Raw genomic sequence first — 15,658 nt, forward strand, 5'->3', positions numbered from 1 at the left:
AACCATATATAATTAAATATTTTACATAGAAAAATTTACAAGATCTTTTATTAATTAATTTTATAAAAATGAAGCTATCATTATTCATTTTTATATTAATTAGTCTGTTAAAATTAATTAGCATTAATTAGTTAACAAGACTAAAAATGGTATACTGACAAGATCCTAAGCACTCAGCAAAGAAATACAGGTACAGACTAGTAACAATGTTTAGTGTTCACAATAAAAATGAAAATATTTACATGTGAAGCTGCATTCTGCTCATATAACAGTTCTTTTGCAAATGCACTCTCCCTTCCTTATTAGCAAAGTTTCTTTTTGCTAGCACTGAAATGAACAGTTCAGAAATTGGAACCATCTTAATTTCTTAAAGTTAGAAACACACCCATACGTTCAAAGTATGTGACCCTTCCAAATACAAAAGCTGTTCGCACAGTTTTTAGACAATTTTGTTTTGCTGTTAAAAAAAAAGTAATCTGCTTGGAATTTTTTTAAACTCCAACTCTATTTTTGAAAGTATAAATTATCGTCTGCCACTTGACAGTTTTGTTTTCATGCAAAATGTGAGTTCCGTAGAAGCGGTGGATGGAAAGCTATGCTTGTGTTCTTTCCGAAGAAAATTATTCGTATCCAGTTGTTAAAAAATGTTGTGAAAGCCGCTTTTTTCTATACCTTAAGCTACGATAGGTAACGTAATCAACAACAAAGGAAAAAAGCATCAAAATTTAGCATCAAGTGGAAAAATTGTTCCAAATACGTATCCAAGGAAAAAAAAAAAAAAAAACAGAATGTTTCTAATGTTGCAAAAGTAAGATGTCAAAAGAAAATCCACCAAACCAAAGGAACAGTTGCAAAATCATTAAAATGCTCAGTAAAGCATTTTGTAAAATGTAAACAAAGCGATTAATGGCAATTTGAATCTTAAAAAGGCGAAAAAACATAATGTGCATCATCTTTCTCCATGATATACCGCTGAACATGCTGCAGAATTCTTTATGAAAAACATTTATCCTCATAAAAATGGGAAAATATTGCTACAATAGACAAGTCTACGGTGTACTTTAATGATTGCAATAAAAAGAGATCCATTTATTACCAGCAAAGAGAAGAAAAAAATCTTAAAGCATGGTTCATGAAATCTAAAGGAAGGTTTTTCTCAAGGATTCATGACTGTTGCTGGTTTTTTATATAATAGCAAATTAAAAATAAACAAAGCAGAGAAAACTGTTAAGATCAACTCCATATATTATCAAAAATATATTTTATGCCCAATTTTCAAATATGAAATACATTCTATTTACATACAGTGTGATCAATTAGCAGAACTGCATCAAGACAAAGCAAGCAGCGACATGTCAAAATCTACTGTTAATTTCCTGGAAAAAATAGGTATCAAGGACATACCCTTCACTCATATCCCTACTAAATCTTTTGATCTATCACCATGTATTTTTGCACTTTTGGACTTTTAAAAAGCGGTCCAAACATTTATCTCCAACCGCTTTAGACTTCGGAAAGCTGTTCAAGAGCAATGGGATAAAATACCTCTTCCCACTACTGCAAAAGACTCGTTATCTACAGTACAAAGTCTGAAATCTGGACACATAGGGACTTCGGCAATTCCGGATTTGGGATTTTTCCGAATAATAGATCATCAGTTTAAATCTAGTAAGATGGCATGTAGAAATTATAAAATTAAAAATATTAAATTGTGATTTATGAAATAATGAACTATTTATGATCTAAATGTAATCTTTGGGTCTATGAGTATCATCAACAAAATCTATTTTTAGCATATGGAAAGAAAATTTTTGTAAATTTTTTCTAGTCAACATTTTTTAGCACAACAGAAATCTGTAATCATCGCCAAATGTAATGTCAACATAAAAGGTTACCACACTCCTTTATTATTCAAATACTAACATAAAAAAATGTTTAGGTATCACTACACGAGTCATTACTCAAGTTGTCATGTTTTGATAAACGTGGTAATGAAAGGAAAGTATAATAAATAATGATTTGCCAGGTTGGTGTCAGATCAATGACGTATTTATGGAATGTTTCGGTTTGAGATGTGTGCCAAGCAAATACGCAGCAATGAAGCCAAATTTAGTGATCGTACAAATTTATGCTAAAATGGTTGTTTTTTTCAATAACAAGGTATTTTATTTAGCTTCGAAGTGAAATTAAGAATCGGGACTCGCCAGATGTTTTATTATGAGCGGAGGGGGGGGAATCAAATGTGCATGCATAAAGCCTACAAGAACAATTTTGTTGGTGGTTTTGAGGTCCGGATTTTAGATCATACCGGATAATGGATGTCCGGATTTTGGACTTTGTATGTGTATTGAAATTCTAGTGTATAAAGATAGTGAAAAATAAGGGTTATCAAATAAAACATTTCAAATAAAAAAATTTTAGGTGAAATATTTCTGTAATTACGATGAAAATTGTCTAAAAAATAAGTGAACAGCCTCTGTAATACTGTTGCATGCGTACGGGTTCATAAAAGTTCATAATGCACACAGACTGATGATAGTTTGATGAAATTTATTTTACAAAAAGGAATACTTAACAGTTGTGGAGCTTTTCACAAAAATATTCATACAACTCTTCCCAGTATCAGAGCACAATAAGTAGTTACACTTCAAACTATTCAGAGCATTAAACACAGTGGAATGCAAAGCACATCTAAAAAATGAAGCTCTCATGAATATCTCAATACTCGGAATTCAGTTCTGAAGTAATAACTAAGAGCATATGTTGAAAACAGAGAATGTATGAGGCACTGCTTTGCAGCAGAATGCAAGTAATGTAGGAACAAAAGGTTCATTAGGCAGTATGATTGAAGGTTCGCCCATCTTATAATAGGACACGGGTATGTATACATATAAAACATTATAAATGATAAAGAACCATCTGATGCTTTGTGTTCCTATTTGGGCCACCTTTGTGTTAATGCTGTTCTCATACCAGATGCTCTCTCCAGGCTTATATAGTTTTCGCTCGGCCGCCAAGAAATCTCTAGTAAATTCCATTTCTCGAAATTACTGGTAGGCATATATGGTTAAAGTTACATCTATAGGCCAAATACGGTTACATTTGCATATAGTAATCAATTACATTTATTCACCTAAAATACTCATTCACACAATACTCATACACAGAAACCGAACCAAATCATCTCCAAATGGTTGCCAAGTTCGGCGATTTTTGGTGATTTTTCGCCAATTAGCGAGCTAGTCATTTACTCAATGTTAAACAGACTTGCTCCTGTATATTTACTTTTCTGGCAAAGCTCCATTTCTTTAGATTTTCATGTTAAAGCAGACAGAAAAATACGATTTCATACTAAAATTATTTACATACGTAAAAAATTCATAACAATACAGTTTTGCTGTCTTTGAAGTATATCTGGAATTTCTTTAAATTGGCATACTGTTTAACTAATGCTGTATTTTTTAATTCTTCCTTGTTGGAAAAGCATCACTGATTAAATTGATGTACTAGCAGCTTAGGGAGCAAGTAAAAGTCACCCAATGCAAGGTAGGAATTCCTGGAGCTGCATAGAGGCAAAGATGTTTTCATATAAAACTATCCAAGATTTAAAAGTCTAAAACTGAGATTCAAGGTAAAAATATTCTTGATGACGAAATTATCCTTGCACTAGTGGCTGTTACTGGACTGCCTGTTAACTCATATAAATGCTGCAAGCAGATCTTCACTGAAATTACTAGAGATAGCAATGCCAATTAAAAGCTTTTGAATTGCCTAGGTGCCCTAAACCTGTTTCAAAGTTCTTGTTTATATTTTTATGTTGGACTTTCATGAAAAGAAACACAGAGCTCAAAAATGCCACTTTTCATGCACTGCTAACCATAAAACATCAATCTTGTACTAAAGGTACCAACCATGCAGTGTTACTGGAGAAAACTGCTTATTAGTACAAGGGGATTATACCCTTGAATTTCAGTATCCCATCACATAATTTCATTATATACTCCCTTCCAATAAGCAATACTAAGTAATGACACATAAGTGAGCTTGAATAATTTCTTGCATTTTGTAGCATTAAGATAATGAACTAACCATCTTAAGTGATCTGAAAAAGTGATGATAAGTTTGAAAAAATAAATTTGAACAACTTATTTTATTATTTTTTACCACTTATTTATATTATGAATTTATATTAAAACAAGACTTCCTTTTCATCCTAAACAACATGGGGTTTGCCTTAATGATATCAAAAAGTATTTATAAAATTTATGAGAGAGGGACTCATTTTAAGAGGGAGCGTCAAATTAAGCACAAATAATTTTTGGTACTTTCTGATTATCTGCATTTCCCACTGAAAATTTAAAACTCAGTGTCACCTTTGGAAAGCATTCACAAACTCACTGGCGACTAATTTTTCACCATGCTAATGCACAAAAGCTGTCAATCAGTTTCAAACTGGTGGCAGCCTAAAATTTCATTCAACAGTAATCAATGAATAAAGTTTAAAAAGTAAAAAATATCGATAATGAAACAGTTAACCTTTTTCAAGAATTCCTTTTTTTTTTTTTTTTTCGCCCTGTTGTTTTCAACATGTGCACAGTGACGTTTTTGCTTAAAAAAAAAAGAAAAAAAAAAAAAAATTGCATAAACTCAGTCCCATAAAACTTCTACAACATGCTTTTTCTCCTGAATACTTTTCTGCAACTTTTTGAAGACGGGATAAGGAAATCAGAAAATACCTAATTTTTTTTACACTTATTAAGATTACTATATTCTCAATTATCAAATAAGTAAACACAAAAATGGGTATCGTATTTGCCGGCGTAGAAGACGCACCCCCTTTTTTATAAAAATTTTTGAAAAATAAAACTTTATTACTGATCATTAAAATGAATTTATAGTGTTTTAAATATAAATACAAAGTAATACTTTCTGCAAATACCCACTCTATCTGGGAAAGAACAACTTTTAATTTTCTTCGTCAAAACCAAAACACTCATGAAGAGTCATCTGAAACCTCTTTTAAATCAGCATCTGGGTCCTCATACAACAAACTGTCCACTGCACCATCTAGTGCATTACTAATTCCACACCTCTTAAATTATTTAACCACTGTTTCTGGTTTCACACTATCCGTGAAGCTTTGACCCATTCACATACTTGCGAAATGCTTGATCTCTTCCTTCTTCCCGATGGTGTGACCTCAAAATTTGAAGACTGCATCCAGCTTGCATGCTATATTATAGCAATGCTGATGTTGTTTTTGAGCCATAACTTGCCAACAAATTTAAGAAAATCCAACAGTAGAAATTTCACACACTTAAAAGTCATTCACAAAATTTGGAAAGTTTAAACGAACCCAGCTGCGATCATTGATGACAGCACATGTGCATTTACTAAACTCTACGCAACTGAAATATTCCCACACTCCGTAAGGAAACAAGGGGAAAAAAATCACATAACTCCGAATAGAGGAAATTTCCAGAAATGAATGTAATAAAAAATTGAGCATTGATGCATAAGACACACCCCATTTTGAGACCTACTTTCCAAGGAAAAAAGGTTCATCTTATACGCCAGCAAATATGGTAATTAAATAATAAGACAGAAGATAATTTCATACAATAAAATTTATGAAGAATTTTGAAAATATGAAAAATTTCTCAACGTTAAATAACTTGCTCAATATTTCCCTTCAAAAAAAAAGAGAGTTCTGAGAATATTCAAAATTTTCTCTATATAAATTAATGGCAATTCTTAGCTTTGTATTATTCTGATTTACAAAACATTTTTAAAATGAGCTTATTTTCATCGACCAGAGAAAACAGCTGTTTGTGATTTTTTTTTTTTAACATTACACAAACTTACCCCATATCATCGCCAAGGACTCCTCCTTTACGTTTCTTAAATAAACTCCACATCCATGCAACACCTTCTCTTTGATAAGGGTATAACTTCTCATATATTTCATGAAAAATGTAAAATCCATCTGATACTAGAACCATCTGATCACCTTTTTCATTGTCATCTGAATTTTTAATTATTTGCTGCAAATAAAGATGGTAACAGAAAAATAAAATTAATAAATTGAAAATTTAAATTTTGCCGATTGCACTAAACATTCGGTTTCAGATTAGGATAAATAACCTTAGTAAAAGTTGTCAAATTTTCAGGATGGCAAGTAATGATACCATTTTATATGCATTCCCTTCGTTGTACAGTACAAAGTCCGAGATTTGGAATTCAGGACTTCAGCAATTCCAGATTTTAGACTACGAGTTTAAATCCAATAAGGTGACATGTAGATATGGCAGCATTGAGGCTTTACTTATTACTTACGTCAGATAGAAAAGTGTGAAACTCCCACAAATACTCAAGCGCCAAAATGCACTGCCATTGCCATTGTACAATTTCCTAGCCAGCAGGTATTTGAAAGTGACACGCAAGAACCTTAGTTAATTCCGAGAAAAATTATATTTATTGCATATTATTTTTTGTTAAGTATTATATTCTCCCCTTCTAGATTCTGTAATGTGCTGGTGGTTGCTCCAAACGTCATTGGATGAATTAGACATCCAGGTTTTCAGGCTTTGCACTGCTTTCAAGTTGTCAAATCATATATTTTGTTATTCAATCAACTCGATTTTAAAATACGCACTAATGAGATTTGCCTGCTATATAAAAATCTTCAATATAATTTATACAGGAATATAGTATTTTTCAGCAAAATTCCTACGGAATAACTGTTTTAAAACTATTCTTAAAATTAACATGGAATTTTCACCAGTACAAAAGAAATAAGAATACTGATTGGTTTTTCAGGCTAAATACTCAGTTAACCCCTTAACGCATTTGCCCGTGTCTCACACGGGCGAAAGTTTCCGGCAAATTTGCACATGCCCGTGTCTCACACGGGCGCCCTCGTATCTCGCGTTATTTTATTTCTAATGCTTGTCTGAGATCCGTTCCAGTAAAAATAAATAGGCTAGATTATAATTAAACTTATTTGACATAGATGGCACCACTATTCAGCATTTTTCTTGTGTAAACCACGTGGCGCATTTTGATGATTAGCTATAAGTTTGCTAGGAATTCTTTGCTATAAAGTAGTCGTTTGGTGTGGAAAAGGTAATATATCCATTTTTATTACGTAAATATAATAAAAGTAAGCAGTTAACTGCAAATTATATTACTAAGTGTTTTTGTAATTTAAAAAAAGTTATCTGATAATGAGCGACTCTGACGATGACAATTTTGAATATGCCAATTTATCAGACAGTTTCAGCGATGAGAGTGATGATTTCTTGAGTGATGGAAGTGAATCGGAAGATAATGACAACGAGATTTTGGATATAGCAAGGAATTGGTATCAAATTAGTATAAATCAACCAAACGTTGCCCCACCGAGATTTCGATTTGAAGCTAACCCTGGCTGTTGTTTCTTAAAATGCACTAGAGAATATGATTATGCAAGAAAAAAAATAGGTGATTTTTTGACCGAAAATTAGAAATTAATGTGTGCCTTAAGGGGTTAAAACATAGAATAAGTGTGAAGTAATATGTATTTTTACAATAAATAATGTTTTTCAATTATAAATCACCATTCTTTTTCTGTAAAAAACTGCCAAACTATGACAAAGTGGTTGTACTAATACACAAGTATCAAACATTCATATATTGCATAAAATAAGAAAAATTACACATATTGTGTCTTTAAACAGAGTGTTCAGACTTTATACAAAAGTCTTGACATAAAAATGAATCCACATCGCATGAATACAAGGATACTAATTTCCAACAGGGCTTGTGGAGTCGGGCAGATTTTGGGGTAAAAAGAGTCGGAGCTGGAATCTTTAAAAACAGGTCGACTCCGACTCCAGTTTTTGTTGGACAGTTTGAATTTGAAATGAAATAAAAATTGAATTGAAAAAATTAATGACAAACTCAGTTATTATTTTTATTTATGGACTATATACATTAATAAATAGTTATTTTCTATTTTATTGACATATTAATAAATAAATATAAGAGAGGAGGATGGATATGATATTTGCCATTAGTGATTAAACTGATTCATTTAATTACAAATTTCACTGGTAAATTTAGGTAAGCAGCAATAGCAGCAAGAACTCCCAAAATTGATACCATTCTTAGGAAGCGAGCAGGAAAAGGAAAAATTATTGATCAAGCAAAACGATAAGGAAGTACATATTTAATGATAAAGAGGTTGTTAGAATTAAGAACGTTTAGAAGATGTAGATAACCCTAATGTTTCACTCGCAGAATGACTGTAGAATGATCTTGCAGAATTGAAAACTCTTTCTACAAAAAAGCTGCAATCTGAAGAATTGACAGGAGATGAGAATGGAAGAATGTGATGTTGTTTCTTTTTGAAATGGAGGGTTTATTGCAGAAGGAATTATTCCTTCAGTGAAGAAAAGGGAAACTAGTTTGCTAGACAATGAGATCTTGCTGGGTTCAATATATGTAGATCCGAAACACTGAATTTTCTTGGATGACGAACAAATTAAAAAGGCAAAGAAAGCCATCTATGAACTTTCATGAAGAATGAAATTATTCTCAGAACAATTGGAGAATTCGAATCAGACATTCAAACAAATATTTTTTGATAATATTGAAAAGTCTAAGGCAAAGTTAATGAAAATAAAGAACCATGAGCCTTTAGATATAAAAATGAAAAATACAAACAAGATTTCTACACAACCTTTGAAGAAACAGGGAAATATGATTGCACTTGCAACACACCTCTTTTAGAACTTATAAAAATTTAACCTGAAAAGTTAAAAGAAGTAGCCCTAACAGTAACAGCTCTTCCTCCTACTCAAGTTAGGGTGGAAAGACTCTCCTCAGCTCTGAAGTTTAACAAATCGGATATATGGCCCTCCAATAAAGAAGATCTTGCCGAAGCTATACTGTTTCTTAGAAATAACTGATGCCATTTCATAATAAATGCTATTTCATAATAAATGCTAATTAATATAAATAATTTGCTATGCCATCAATTTTTTTCTGTAGCATATATTACTTCTTTTACATTAAAAAAAAAAAATAAGCTGTAACCTAGTGTATACATTTACATATATACAGGGTGTTGTTTGTTGTTTTTTTTTTTTTAAACTGACGGAACTCGAAGACCTCTGTAACTTGAATTATCAGCCGCAAAGCCCCGAAATTTTGTACAGGGACTATTGGCGACATGGGGAAAAGGAATCTGTGAAAATAAAATTTAGTTGCAAATGTTGCCGATGGGGGAGAGGGAGCAATATGATGCTTTTGATCTAAATTTTAAGCTTAACTGCACAACAAAATTTCTGACCAGTTTAAAAAGTTACAGTAAACAGATAAATGAATAACAAAGAATTAATTTTTCTACAAATGTGCTTTATTCTAAAAAATAACTTCTGTAAATGGTTACAAATTATACAAAAAAAAAAAGAGACCATTCTATTCGACTTCCTTTTTATTCTTTGTTCTTTTGTTTTTATTCAGTAGAATCGCTTTACCGGAGAAGACATCGGCCATTTTGAATATGACCTCCATTTTCTTGGACTAAGCATTGCATTCTGTTCACCTTATTCTCTACAGCTAAATGGAACTCAAAATACTGGCACGGGTGTCAACTACATAATCAGCATTTTGCAATTTTTTCGCGGGTTTTATGCAAAATTTTAGCTATCTTAGTGTAAAGCGTCACATTTTCCCCTATCGGCAACTTTTGAAACTAATTTTTTTCTGTGGATTCCTTTTTCCCATGTCGTCAATAGTCCCTGTACAAAATTTCATAACTTTGCAGCTGATAATTCAAGTTACAGAAGTCTCTGAGTACCGTCAGTTAAAAAAAAAACACCCTGTATATGTATATTATATGACGGAGTTGGTCAGTTTCCCTACTGATTCCACAGCCCTGATTTCCAAACAGACAATGTGCACCCCACCCCAAAAAAGGAAAGCAAATTTTACTTCCCTTTCAATTATTGGGCTACATGATACAAACTTAAAATCTTACTTAAGTTCTTCAGTATGAATGTTGACTCAGCTGTGAAAGAAACACACAATCTGCACAATAATGAACAAGAGGAAATTTCAAATTATTATGTCCCTTTCAATGACAGACTGAGACCAATGAAATATTTATATATATATATAAAAAAAAAAAAAAAAAAAAAAACTAATAGTTTTAAAGTAAATAGTTGTAGAGAAATAACTTTGCTATACAAATAAAACTTTTTTAAAAAAAAGTAAACATTCTTCCAAAAGGTTAATTCTTAATAAAAGTCAAATTATGCTATAACTGACGTTTAGCGTTTGACGCTATAACTGCTATATGACATTCTCTAGGGGAACAGGGGGTGTATTTCCCTCCACTCAATTTGTTACCTTGCTTTTTTTAACATCTATTTTAATTTCATGAACACCATCATTTTCATAAATTCATTTTTATAATCCAATAAAAAAGTTACAAAAAAAGTAATACATTATAAAATATAAAATCTATGAAAATTTTTAAAGAATGGAATGAATTAATAGCATTGAAAAATAAGAAATCAAATCTAAGATATTCTAGAAGTTTCATGTATTGAACTGCGTAAATGACAGACATAAGCTATTGTGATACATGTTAGTATTCCTTGAACAAGGACGGCAATGAAAGTGAGAGCATTCAATAGTAATTTTTGTAGGCATGATAATTACAGAATGACATGGATTCCACAGACTCTATCCATAACTAAGAGTTAATACATACCTTTAAAGCAGGTAGAAAATGACCACTCAGTCATTAAGTCTTGAATTATAAGCAAACTAGCATCTATCAGGATACAACTGGTTTGGATTATGGCAAAGCATACAAAGACTACCTGCCTAAGTGCAGCAATGCCCTTGTAGAGGATTATTTTTAAGAAAGTCAGCTTGTAATTATGTTTTACATGAAGGGAAAAAACGATACAAAACTCAGTCAGCTGACAAGCCAAGATTAGAACCCGAGTCAAACTAACAAATTTGCCACATGGCTGCTCGAGGGCCTAGTATTCGATCAGAAGTGTTGCATGCAAGAGATGAATGGAATCCAAATTCACAGAAGTAACTTAGTCATGTTCCAGCTTAAAATGGAAAGCTGTGAATGCATGTCTTGGAAAAGAAGAAATTTTATTGAGTGTCCCCCATTCTTTTCTTTGATTTGTTTAGTAGGTAGTCCCTTGTTAAAGTGGTGCCACATTTGTGAAATTTGCTGATGTTTAAAATTAATTTGGCAAAAATTAGAAAGCACAGTGACATCCTTCGAAAAATTAAAATCCACAATGTGTGGGAAGAGGATATTTATTTATTGAAGTCATAACTTAAAAATTCCTGTTGTGAAAGAATCAAATAGCTTTTCTTGTCATACATATTGTCACCACAATAATTCTCCTAAATATTAATCAATTTGGCAAGCTATTTTCCTCTTCAAAAATCCTTCAGTTTTTTGTGCATTTGCACCAGATACTGGATCTACAAAGTTATATTTATGATTAATTGTAAAATATTGAAAACGAGCCTTTACCAATTCCTTTCCCTGACAAGCAAGCTAGCAATTTGAATATAGAATATTTACTTCATGTGCATGTTGTTTTGACATCTCCATTAGAGTTTTGATGCCTCTGCCTGGTATTTGCACAAGGAAACATTCATTCATTTCCCCGCAGGCTCTTCCCAAAACCATTTGCTTCAACAATATTCTTCTTTTGCTTGACAAATCAATTTTTGTCAACCTTGACAATTTTTTCAGGTGCACCAATTTTATCTTTCAAACATTTGATCAAAAACTAGCAATAAACTCCTCTCAAACAGTTATTCCAATCAACTGCTGCATTTTCACCCATAGTTAACAGTCTATTGAGCCATTTGATGGAAATTAGTTCTTTAGCCCAATGAAGCATAAAATGGTAAAAAAAAGGTATTCTAAAATTATGAAACCAATTATTAGTACACAGACCATTGTTATCCTGCAGTGTTTCTCATTGTATATCTGCGTACTGTAATTCTCAATAAATAATTTAATTTAATGCTATTTTTGAACTCTTTCTATATATGCAAAATTTCAGGTTCTTGAAAAGAAAAAAAAAAAAGAAAGAAAGAAGAAAGAAAACCATTGCTTTTTTTTTTAATTCCTGCGTAGTTAAAAATAACATTTTAAACTCAACCACATTATGCTTCGGCTACGCGGGACTTGACGTCGAAAGGGACAATTATCAGAACCTGCACAATTTCAGGAAACCCACCTGACCTAGTTAGCTAGATTGCCATTCTCCTTACTACAAACACTTGAACGCAAAGCAGTAATCAACTATCACTCAAATCGGGATCATGTGATGCTTCAGAAGCAGAACTTTCTTCTGATTGGTTGTTTCTACCAGGGACAGAGGTCCAGCTTAGACATTTTCAGTGAGGTTTACAAAAAAATCCTGCACAGCCGTAACATCATTTCCGTAGCTAGGCGGGACTTCCCTTCAGGCGGGTCTCTTTTTCCTCTCATTAAACCAGTACTACCAAAATCTCGTTTCTTAGAAAAGTCCAGTCTAGCAGAGACTGTAACCAAGTGTGATAACCTCTTTAGAAGAGATGAAACAATGAACGATGACACAAAGAAACTACTGTTTTAAAATTAATGGAAAGGTAAAAATAGTCAACATTTAAGACAAAAAATAATTAATGAAAGAATAATATTATGTGTCCTAAAGAAAGCGTGAAAATCAAATGCTATATTATAAATATGTATCATAGAAAAATAATGCATCTGAATCTAAGTTTAAAAATGGTAACCATTTTAAGAGGGGGAGAATACTGAGTTTATGATATCAAGCAGAAAACATGACAATCAAAATAGTCTGAAAATCATATATGTTTCAGGTTAAAAATTCTGGGATTAAATTTGCCAATGATTAATCTGACTTTGGTGACAGAATGAGGTGAACCCTTTAACAAGGAAGTGTGATCTAGTTTTATATTTGTTCTATTTTTTTATAAATCTCCCAGCAGTTGAAAATAGAATTACATTTAAAGGTGACTGCACAATTATCATCTCTCTCTTTGCTGAAAAGTCAGCTGTCCCATTCCCAAAGAAATGACTGTATGAAAACGCCCATTGAAGAAAAATGGTCTTATGATTAGTTTTATGAATTCCAAGATAGCATATATTTTCTTCAACTTAATGCTACATAACTATTGTTTAATTTATTTTTCCTATTTAAATTTATATTAAACATTTTATTCATTTTTAATTTAGAAATCAAATATATTATCTAAGCAAAAGATTATTACATCAACAATTGAAAAACCGTGTAAAAATACAGCTAACCTCAATATCTTTAATTCGCTTAAGCAGTTTATCACTTTCACAAATAGATTTAGCTTCATTTAAAAAGCTTAGAGCTTCTCTTAGTTTTCCATCAGCAGCATGTTGTCTAGCCCTTTTATACAGAGACTTGTACTTTTCTAATCTTTCTGGGCTCAAGCTATCAGGATCTGATACTTTTGCCTTTGGTGATATAACAGGATCCTTCAAAATAAATATATGTATAAAATTTACAACAGATGAAATAACCTCCATATATTGATAACTTTCGAATGATAAAAATAATATCTAATTTCCAATACATATCAGTTCATTTTTAATGCATACAGTTTTAAGTACTTTACTCATGTAACAAAAATGCCTTTACAATTAGGTGTCAATATATGTAACGAAATTTAAAACATGAAAAACAAAAATTTGTATAATAATACATGTATAAAATAATGAAAATATTATTTTACAAATTCATTTTTGGAAGATTTTTTATAATAGTTTAACAAAAACAAAATTTTGCAAGATAAAATAAAAAAAAATTACAACTATAAAAAGTACATTAATTTCTTTTAAAAAAATCTAGCTTACACTTGTGAAGTTTTCTTCTTGAATGACTTCAGAATTTTTTGTAAGTGTATTGTCTGAAAATTCTGTGATTTTGTTTGAAGTAGACTGAAGACTAGTCACCTAAAAATATAACAAGTATTTGTTTAGAGAGGATTTCGTAGAAAAAATAACTGATTTGTAAAAGCTACAATTTTATATAAAATGGTACAATAATTGGACTGCTCAGCTAAACTAATAAAATATAAAATTTTTATGCAACTAATGATAAACTAAGAAAATTACCATTGCTCAGAAAATATTTTCAAAAACATTAAAATCAAAATTAGATCTGCAATACTTCACATAAAACATTGGCATAGAAGTTCAAAATATCTTCAAACAGCAAAACAAATATTTAAGGCACATTTCAATTTTTAATAAACGAAAAAAAAAGATTCTTCAAATAAATGTAAACTTAAGTATTGTAAACAGAAACAGACAGTACACAATATTCAAGACACACACGAAAATTAGTCTTCCTACTATAATTTTTAAACAGTTTCATTTTCGTCAAGTTGAACTGATTCATTCTGTCCTGAACTTTAACGTATTTTCTTCTTTTACATAGACTTGCAGTTGGGAGCACAAGCTGCACTTATTTTGTTCTTTTCTTGGGTGGAAAGCAGATGTAATGCTGAGTAAAATTCCAACCTTTATAATAACTTCTCCTTTCTGTTTCCTCACCAGAATGTAAATGAGTTAGCTAGTATTTAAATTGAGGTTTTTGGATTTTTAAGACCCAGCCTGTTTCTGGTCTGCACATGCACACTACGTTTGGTTCCTGCTGACTTTGACAATAGTAATTTTCAGTTTTACATTAGTCGCTGCCAATAATTTGATTTTCACACTCTGGTTAGAATCACCAAGAAGCATAGACATTATTTAAATTATGTAGTCTTTTCCTACTATTTCACATTTTAATTTGAATTTGACCATTCCTTCCATTATACCAACACAAACTGTAGTTGATTAGTTGACACGTTCATTTACATTCTGAATTCTGTTTAAACAAAAATGTTGCTTAAACCTTTCCAAGATTTTACAGTTTCTTTCAGACATAGTGACAATTCGTTTTACATCTGTTAGAGATTTGGGACTCAATACCAGTTCCAGATCTCCCTCTTGAAATATAACATAGGTATAAATAATAGGAGTTTCATATTATTGATTTATTTTTTGTAACTTTTTTACAGTAAAACCCTTGTCAAACACAGACTAGCGGAATATGATTTTATATATAAGTGTTAATTGTCTCCATTTAATTTGTTCCAATATGAGAAATTTCAATCATGCACGGTATGCTGCAGAGCGCCAGCCGCACTGTAATAGTCCAGTGTAAGGATTACGTAATAGTACTGTGTAAGGATTATGTTAATTTTATTAACAGTTAAATTTTGAGTTAAAGTTTCTTTCCTATCATTTTTTAACTTGTACTTACCACTTCCAGCCAGAACGCAGTTTCAGAATCACGTTTGAATACATAATGAGGAAAAGCGGTATTTAACTGCAAAGTTCTTCAGTCTTAGGGAAAGAGATACCAGGTATTCTGGCTGTACGCGTCTGCCTTTTTAGGCTACCCTCTCGTAGCCTATTATTATGCTCAGCCGTACTTTAGGCCCTTGATAGCTTTACAGTCTATTAACGTTAAGGGACCAACTCTGTTAGAATCTTGATAGCTTCTATATGTCTCTTTAGTTAAGATTAGTATTA

General features: G+C 31.6%; 1 protein-coding gene across 1 annotated transcript in view; it reads right to left on the reverse strand.

Moving 5' to 3' along the window:
* Window positions 1-15,658, reverse strand: part of LOC118186474 (uncharacterized) — a 154,214-nt gene that overhangs the window by 88,116 nt on the left and 50,440 nt on the right. Inside the window, exons 7-9 of the mRNA XM_085812652.1 lie at window positions 13,931-14,029; window positions 13,352-13,552; window positions 5,866-6,044 (exon numbers count right to left, since the gene is read on the reverse strand). Of these exons, the coding sequence (XP_085668778.1) occupies window positions 5,866-6,044; window positions 13,352-13,552; window positions 13,931-14,029 (479 nt within the window). The remainder of the gene's footprint in view (window positions 1-5,865; window positions 6,045-13,351; window positions 13,553-13,930; window positions 14,030-15,658) is intronic.

Source organism: Stegodyphus dumicola, chromosome 3 (genome assembly GCF_044657685.1).
Source record: "Stegodyphus dumicola isolate Sdum_Otavi_A_Nest chromosome 3, ASM4465768v1".
Taxonomy (NCBI): Eukaryota; Metazoa; Arthropoda; class Arachnida; order Araneae; family Eresidae; genus Stegodyphus; species Stegodyphus dumicola.